The following is an 8,067-nucleotide window of genomic DNA, read 5'->3' as shown; positions in this document are numbered from 1 at the left end:
CCCTACCTCAAAACACAATACAGAGGAATAGTTTGAATCATTAGATTCTAGAGGTCAGGACAGGTTTTGTCAGCCTAAGAGAAAATAGCGAATTTAAACTTCTAATACACTGCCCAATTAGGATGAAATAGGAAGTAAAGTTTTAGGATAAAGATGGTTCGGTGTGGGGGCACACACTTTTAATCTCAGCACTCCAGAGGCAAAGGCATGCAGATCTGAGTTCCACGCCAGTGTGGGTACATAGTGAGACCCCACCTCAAAAAGAAAGCCAAGTTTGAAGGGCTGGGGATTGGCTTATTGGTTCAGAGCACTTGCTGCTTCTGCACAGGACTTGAATTTGGTTCCCAGCACTCACATGGCTCACAGCCATCTGTACTCCAGTTCCAGAGCATCTGACATAGCTGACCTTGGGCACCAGACATACATGTGGGCCATATAAATACATGTAGGCAAAACACTTATAAAAATAAAAAAGAACAAAGGACTTGGCTGGTCTTGTCATTACTTAACGGTTAACGTAGTTGTTTATTACAGACTTGTTGGTTGTAGGCTTAATGTCATGAAAGTCTTACAAGGTGTAGCAAGTTGTATTTTTATGGTCTACCACAAGGCCTGTCTTCTGAATCCTGGGCAGTAGCAAATGTATGCCAATACCGTCTTCTCTGTTTAACTTTGACACGTCAAGAGTGGCCGAGGAATTAAACTCATTCAAGTTTAGAGTCAAGTCAGCCCTGGCAGTGACTAACCATGCCCATGCTTCATTGTGGGTAAGCACTAGTCTACATGACCAAGAGTAACTGATTTCCTCTGAAAAGTCACTAGTTCCTTGAATACTCCTTTCCCTCGGGGGCCAACAGTTGCCGCAGTGGTTTATGTTAGCATATTCCTAGTTTAGCATGGTTTTATTGATTAGAGTCCAGCTAATCCTTCAGACTGGGGAAGGCAGACACGGATAGGTCGACTACGCTCATCTTCCGTGATTGGGCACTCAGATGCTATAGCACCTCAGTGTCACTGTTGCAGTCCTGGGAAGGTGGAGAGGAATTTTTTTCCCATCTGTGATGTAGCGTGTGCTGGCAGAGAGCAGTTCTTAAGTTGAAGAGTCATCTGATTCAAATCTACTCCTGTCCCTTGTAACTTAAGCTTTGACCCAGAAATTCTTGGTCACTTCTTCAAACTCTTAAGTGCTTGAACCAGCCACTGATATTCTGAGACCTTTGATTTACCTGACCTGGTGGTCTAACCTCGGGATGTAAGGGAGCTAGTTTTAAACAGAAAGTTCCCATCACATAAAGTTTTAAAGCCTCTGGTCAATTACAGGTGGATCCCAATACTCTTGTTTCCTGATGAACAGAGATGAATTAGAGGGATTCAAATTTCATGTGTTCTTTAAGTATTCAAAAAGAGCCCAAGTGTTAAGGCTTTTTTGATGAGCCAGGTGGTGGTGGTGCACGCCTTTAATCCCAGCACTCAGGAGGCAGAGGCAGGCAGATCTCTGTGAGTTTGAGGCCAGCCTGGTCTATAGAGTGAGATCCAGGACAGGCACCAAAAATTTACACAAAGAAAAATCCTGTCTCGAGAAAAAAAAAAAAAAAAACCCGAGGAGGAGGGAAAAAAAATACTTTTTTGATATGTAACATCACCCTCAGGATATAAATCTTGGAATGTCATTTTAATGATGTATATACTAAATGATGGCGAGTATTACACCCCCCCCCCCTTTTTTTTCCTTTTTGGTTTTTCAAGACAGGGTTTCCCTGTAGCTTTGGAGCCTGTCCTGGAACTCAGTCTGTAGACCAGATTGGCCTTGAATTCAAAGAGATCTGCCTGCCTCTGTCTTCTGAGTACTGGGATTAAAAGTGTGAACCCCCACTGCCCAGCTGATGTTTTTTAAACTAATTTCTTACAGATGAAAGCACTCATTATTTTCTCATTAATGCTAGTAGTAAATGCTCTATACAAAACTAAGTATCCCTAGGAAATGTTTAAGTGAGTAAAGGGAGAAAAAAAAGTTTAACTCAATTGTTTAAAGTCATATTTAGGATTGATCTACCTTTTTGGAGAACTGGAAAACAAATTCCCAATGGATGGAAGACCATTGTGCTATTTTTTTTTCCCCCCCTTTAAAAGTAGGTAGCACTACTAGGTGGTTCAGGAGGCAGAGGCAGATGGATCTCTGGGAGCTCAAGGTCAGGCTGGTCTACAAAGTGAGTTCCAGATCAGCCAGGGCCACACAGAGAAACCCTGTCTCAAAAACAAACAAAAAGAGTAGGCAACACTTCAAAGGCACAGAATCTGAATATTAATTTGTATTCCTTAAAAAAGATTTATTTATCATGTATACAGTATTCTGCCTGCAAGCCAGAAGAGGCCACCAGATTTCATTATTGATGGCTGTGAGCCACCATATGGTTGTTGGGAATTGAACTCAGGACCTCTGGAAGAGCAGCCAAGTGCTCTTAACCTCTGAGCCATCCCGTCTCTCCAGCCCCGTATTTTTTTTTTTAATATGCAAGGGTGTGATGCCTGCATGTACATCTATGCACCATATGTGTACAGTGTCCACAGAGGCCAGAAGAGGGTATCAGAGCTCCTGGGACCGGAATTAGACATGGTTGTGAGCTGCCATGTGGGTGCTGGGAACCTAAATCCTGTCCTCTGGAAGAGCAGCCAGCGGCCAGTTCTCTTAACCACTGAGCCAAGTCTCCAACCCTCCCTCCAGGTTCTAAAGGCCTGCTAGAGTCCCCTGTGTTTGAGCACCCCTCAGTGTACCAGGGAGTTATGGCATTTAGGGCTTCATTTTTAAAGTACCTGCTTAGTCAGCTGACATGAAATACTTGAGTAGTCTCTCCTCCATATTTGAGATCCCCAAACTTAAAAGCTCTTACTAATTCTTAGTGTTTGGAACAGTATGTGGATTGCTGACTACCGCAGAGAATTTTCAGTCTTCTGTGTTACACTGTTAAAACAGCTTAGTCAGCTTCTGTAGCTTTTCCAACACATTCCGATTCTTTGCTATCACTTGGGTTAAACTGGACTCACTTGAGTTTGCCTCTGTTTAAATATAAGCTCTAATTCAGCTTGAGCCATTAAATTCACCTGAATATTAACATACACATATATGCCTATTTTGAGAAAAAATTTAGCAAAGTGCAGCTATATCAAGACTAAGTCAGTTAAATGCATCTTGTATTTTAGTGAGGAATTAAAGCTAGAGCTAAATTGGAGAAATGCATAAATTATACTGTTCTGTTGAGAGAAAGAGCAATGTGTTCAAAGACTTGACCTTTGGCTGGGGTATTGTTCAGTGGCAGAGTGCTAGCCTAGAAAGCCCTGCGTTCAATCCATGTTCACCCCAAACAGGAAAGCTGCTATTGTGTTCATACACAGTATACAAGTACTATTTATAGTTGTGGCTCTGACAACTTTCTTGGTTTGTTTATAGGAATGTATAAAGAAACTGGAGTTTTGGTTATATTTTTATATTTGTAAAGCAAAAGTTTGACTAAAATGGTCATTGCTCTTTTTTAAAATTTTATTTCAATAAAAGCATTTAAAACTGAACAACCAATTGCCTGGGATAGTCCTGTTTGGTGGAGGGTCCCTAAACTTAGTGTAGTAGGAGTGATCCTGCAAAGTTCTGTTTCCTTGTCTGTGGTCAGGTCCACTGGGTAAGGGACCAGTTTGGCATAATGGCAAGGACCTGATGGTCTGGACTATGGATGCTGTCCTCGCCTTCCTTTTTTTCTTGTCCCTTAGCATGGCCTTAGTAGATTCAGTTACCTGCAGTAGGTGGAGTCACTGGGTTTAGAGCCTAAAGACTGAGATAAGTTGCAACACAGTTGTGTTAACTACATATTGTTCATGTCATTAGTGACTGACTGGTTCTTCATCTACAGGAGTACAAGTGTGAGCGACTTTAATCTGGTTTCTGGTTAAGACTTTAGAGGGGGTGCTGGAGAGGTGGCTCAGCAGTTTAAAAGCACTGGCTACTCTTCCAGAAGACTCTGGTTTGATTCTCAGCACCCACATGGCAGCTCACAACTACCTGTGATTGCAGTTCCAGAGGATCTAAAACCTGTTGGGCACCTGCACACATTACACATAAATTCATGCATGCACACACACATAAATATGTATAATAAATGAACCTAAAAAAAGACTTTAGAGGGTTTGTTTAGTCCTTGAAAAAAACCAAAACCAATCACGAGTCTGGTACTTACACTGTGGCATGCTCAAAGTCTTAGCCACTTAGGAGAGGTTAAGGCAGGCTGATCGCTTAAGCTTAGGAGTTCAAAACTATCCAGACCCTATTCAAAATAAATAAACCTTCCAGTAGTGCAGGGAGAGGAGAGGGAGGGAGGGAGGAGAAGAAAGGGAGGCAGAGATGGGTGCTTGTTGGGTGTGGTGGTTCATGTCTGTAATCCTCTAACACTTAGGATGGAATGGCCTCAAGCTGGAGGCCAGACTGGGCTATTGGGAGGACAAGTGTCTCAAACAGGTCCTTGACAGAAGGATGAGGTGCACAGCACTTTTTTGAGGGGAGAAGGAACAGAACAATGACTATTCTAGTAAATACAAAAAAAACCACACAACCAACCAACCTGAAGACCAAAGTCTTTTGCATTCTTTTAAAATGCAGCTTGGGTTGGATTAATTTCATCTGTTATGCATGTTGGATTTTCAGAAAGCCTATGCTTCTGAGATTAAAAAGGCAGCTCTGGGCTGGAGAGATGGCTCAGAGGTTAAGAGCACTGACTGCTCTTCCAGAGGTCCTGAGTTCAATTCCCAGCAGCCACATAGTAGTTCACAACCACCTAATGAGATCTGGTGACTACTTCTGGTATGCAGATAGAATATTGTATATATAATAAATAAATAAATCTTTAAAAAAAGGCAGCTCTGTTACTGGCAATATGAGAGGACAAGTTTGTTATCTAATATTACTGTTGTGGCTTAGATTGGATGTGAATCATAAATGAGTATGGCTTAAAAATCATAGTGACTCACATCTGACCTTGTGAAGTAGAACACTCCCCTGGAAATTTACCATCCTTATTTCTTCAGAATAAACCTTTCCAATATTTGGACAATAGTGTTAAGGCTCAGTTGTAGTTTTGTTTTGTTGTTTTTTTCCTCTTTGGGGGCCCGCCACCCCTATCCTAGAACTCACTCTATAGCCCAGGCTGGCCTCGAACTCTGGCTCTGCCTCCTGAGTGTTGGGATTAAAGGCGTGTGCCACCACTGCCCAGTGCTTTTTACCTTTCTTTATTCTATATATCTTTCTTCTTACTTCATGGGTGGCTGTGTGGCTGTGTGGCTGGCCTCTGGCGTTCTCCTCTCCTTTTCTCACTTCTCGCTCTCTTCCCTAGATTTCTCCTCCTATTTATTTTCTCTGTCCAAAGCCCCACCTATTTCTCTCTCCTGCCTAGCTAGTGGCCGTTCAGCTCCTTATCAGACCATCAGGTGTTTAGGCAGGTAAAGTAACACAGCTTCACAGAGTATAACAAATGCAACATGACTGCAACACATCTTTGCATCATTAAAACAAATATTCCACAGCATAAACGAATGTAACACATCTTAAATGACTATTCCAACACTCAGTGTTTTATTTTTACATGTGTGTGCATGTGTGCACATGATATGGAAGTCAGAGGATAACTTCTGGGAGTCATGGAAATCAAACTGGGGTTGTCAGGCTTTGTAGCAAATGCATTATCTGCTGCTCAGCCATCTTGTGAATGACTGGAGAGAGAACCAAAGAGAACTTAAGCATATGAAGCCCTTTGACAAGGTGTTTTTTTTTAAATTTTTATTTATTTACTATGTACACAATGTTCTGCCTGCAGGATAGATCTCATTATAGATGGTTGTGAGCCACCATGTGGTTGCTGGGACTTGAACTCACAACCTCTGGAAGATCAGCCAGTGCTCTTAACATCGGAGCCATTTCTCCAGCCCGACAAGGCATTTTTAAGAATTATTACAAAATGCTGGTTAATTTTCAGATTAAAAAATAATCTGTAGACTTCTATAATTAGAAACAGAGCTGGACAGTGGTGGCACACACCTTTTAATCTTAGTACTGAGTAGGGAGAGGCAGGTGGATCTCTGAGTTCAAGGCCGGCCTGGTCTACAGAGTGAGTTCCAGGACAGCCAGGGCTACACAGAGAAACCCTGTCTTGAAAAACAAAACAAAATCTGTATTTGTCATAAAAAATACTTTAAAGGCAATTTAGCACCTTTAGAAAATTTTGAAAATCCACCAGCTACTTACAGAACATACATTCTGGGATAGGCACTATTACATGGCTTGGGAATATAATGACTAAAAAGAATGTACCCCATGTTATTTTATGTACTTCACATATAGAGGTGTACTGTGCTGTTTATAGCGTATGATTCAGTGTCTTTTAGTTCAGTAATAGGTGTATAACAGCAAATTTGAGAACATCATCACTTCAGGAAACTGGTAACCCAACCTGTCACCTCCAGGTCTCTCATTTACTCTACAGTTATTATTTTACATTCCATGTATTTGCCTTTATCAGTGGGATCACATAGTATTTAGATACTCGTGTGTAGCTTGACTCAGGCATATCTTCAACATTCTCTCTTACTGTGGCATATATCCGTACTTCATTTTCAAATACTATATTCCATTGGAGCTTACCTCCTCTGGGTTATTAGGAATAATGCTACTCTCAACCTCTGTGTAGGAGTTTTGTGTGGGTTTTCATTTCTCTTAGATGTTTAGCCAGGTAACTGCCAGGTCAAATGGTCCCTCTCTGGTTTACCTTTGAGGAACGGGCATTTTCCAAGCTCAGCACCATTTTACATTCTACTTGTAACATATTTTTATTTCCGGTTAAATTGGCTCCGTTTTAAAAAAAAAAATAGTCTACTCGCGGCTATTTGTAAACAGAGACTTAAGACTTGATTAAAGAGGTGCTCAAGGCTTCTATTATTTCCTAAGCATCATGTCCCCCTTTAGGGACACCACGGAAGCCGCTAGTCCACAAGGTGGTGGGACGGGTTTACCTGCTTGGCCCAGGAGGAACAAGGGGCTGGGGGCCCGGGTACCGGGTACCGCGCCCTGCCGCCTGACCACGCACACAGGCCTGCCGTCATTGCCCACGGGCCGGGCTCACTCCAGAGTCCAGCTGGGGCGAGTCGGCGGCGTCAGTGGGGCCCAGGGTCGCCAAGGATGCTGCAGGGGGCCGGGACGCGGGGCCCTAGGCCGGGTCCTGCGGCCGCGAGGCTGCGGCGCGCCCGCTGGGGGCGGGGGACGAAGGCCGCGCCCCCGCGCCCGTCCCGCCCGCGGCCCGCTAGGGGCGGCGGCCCGCCCCGAGTCCGCCGAGGCTCTTCCGCGCCGGCAGGGGCAGCAGCGGGAGCGGCGCGGGGCGGAGCGGCGCGAGCAGCCAGGAGCGGCCCGGCCCGGCCCGGCGCGGCGGCGGCGGCAGCGGCGGCGGCAGCAGCGACGCCAGAGCCCGTGGGCGCCGTTCGCGAGGCCGCCGCAGGCGCCTGGCCGCAGCGCGGGGAGCCCCGGGCGCCGGAGCCCGCCGCCGCCGCCATGCCGCTGCTCTTCCTCGAGCGCTTCCCGTGGCCCAGCCTCCGCACCTACACGGGCCTCAGCGGCCTGGCCTTGCTCGGCACCATCGTCAGCGCCTACCGCGCCCTCAGCCAGCCGCAGGCCGGGGCGGGCGAGCCGGAGCCGCTAACGGCCCCGCTGCAGCCCGAGGCGCTCGTGCCGTCGCGCCTGGCCGCCGGCGGCCCCCGGGCCCGCGAGGTGGCCCAGTACCTGCTGTCGGACAGCCTGTTCGTGTGGGTGAGCGAGGCCGCGGGCCGGGCGCGGGGGCGGACGGGCGGGGGCCGCCATGTCACCCTTTCTCCGCGGGGGGCGTGGCCGGGCCCTGACCCGGGCTGAGGAGGCCGGGGGGCTGACACCTCGCGTGGGGCCGGAGGCCGGGCGGCGCTGCGGGCGCTGCGGGCGCTGCGAGCACTGCGAGCGCTGCGAGCACTGCGAGCCGCGGAGGGACGGAAGGGGTCGGGCCTCCGGGGAGA

At 46.5% G+C, this 8,067-nt stretch overlaps 2 protein-coding genes across 2 annotated transcripts in view; one reads left to right on the top strand and one right to left on the bottom strand.

Annotated features, from left to right (window-relative positions):
• Ogfod1 (2-oxoglutarate and iron dependent oxygenase domain containing 1) overlaps positions 1-8,067 on the bottom strand; it is a 76,183-nt gene that overhangs the window by 67,704 nt on the left and 412 nt on the right. The window lies entirely within an intron of this gene.
• The window catches only part of Amfr (autocrine motility factor receptor), a 42,872-nt gene continuing 42,366 nt past the window's right edge, over positions 7,562-8,067 (top strand). The window contains exon 1 of the mRNA XM_059264561.1: positions 7,562-7,831. Coding sequence (XP_059120544.1) covers positions 7,577-7,831 — 255 coding nt within the window. The 5' untranslated portion in view covers positions 7,562-7,576. The remainder of the gene's footprint in view (positions 7,832-8,067) is intronic.

Source organism: Peromyscus eremicus, chromosome 5 (genome assembly GCF_949786415.1).
Source record: "Peromyscus eremicus chromosome 5, PerEre_H2_v1, whole genome shotgun sequence".
NCBI lineage: Eukaryota > Metazoa > Chordata > Mammalia > Rodentia > Cricetidae > Peromyscus > Peromyscus eremicus.
The sequence above is the reverse complement of the archived record's forward strand: the minus strand, read 5'-3'. Positions and strand labels throughout refer to the sequence as shown.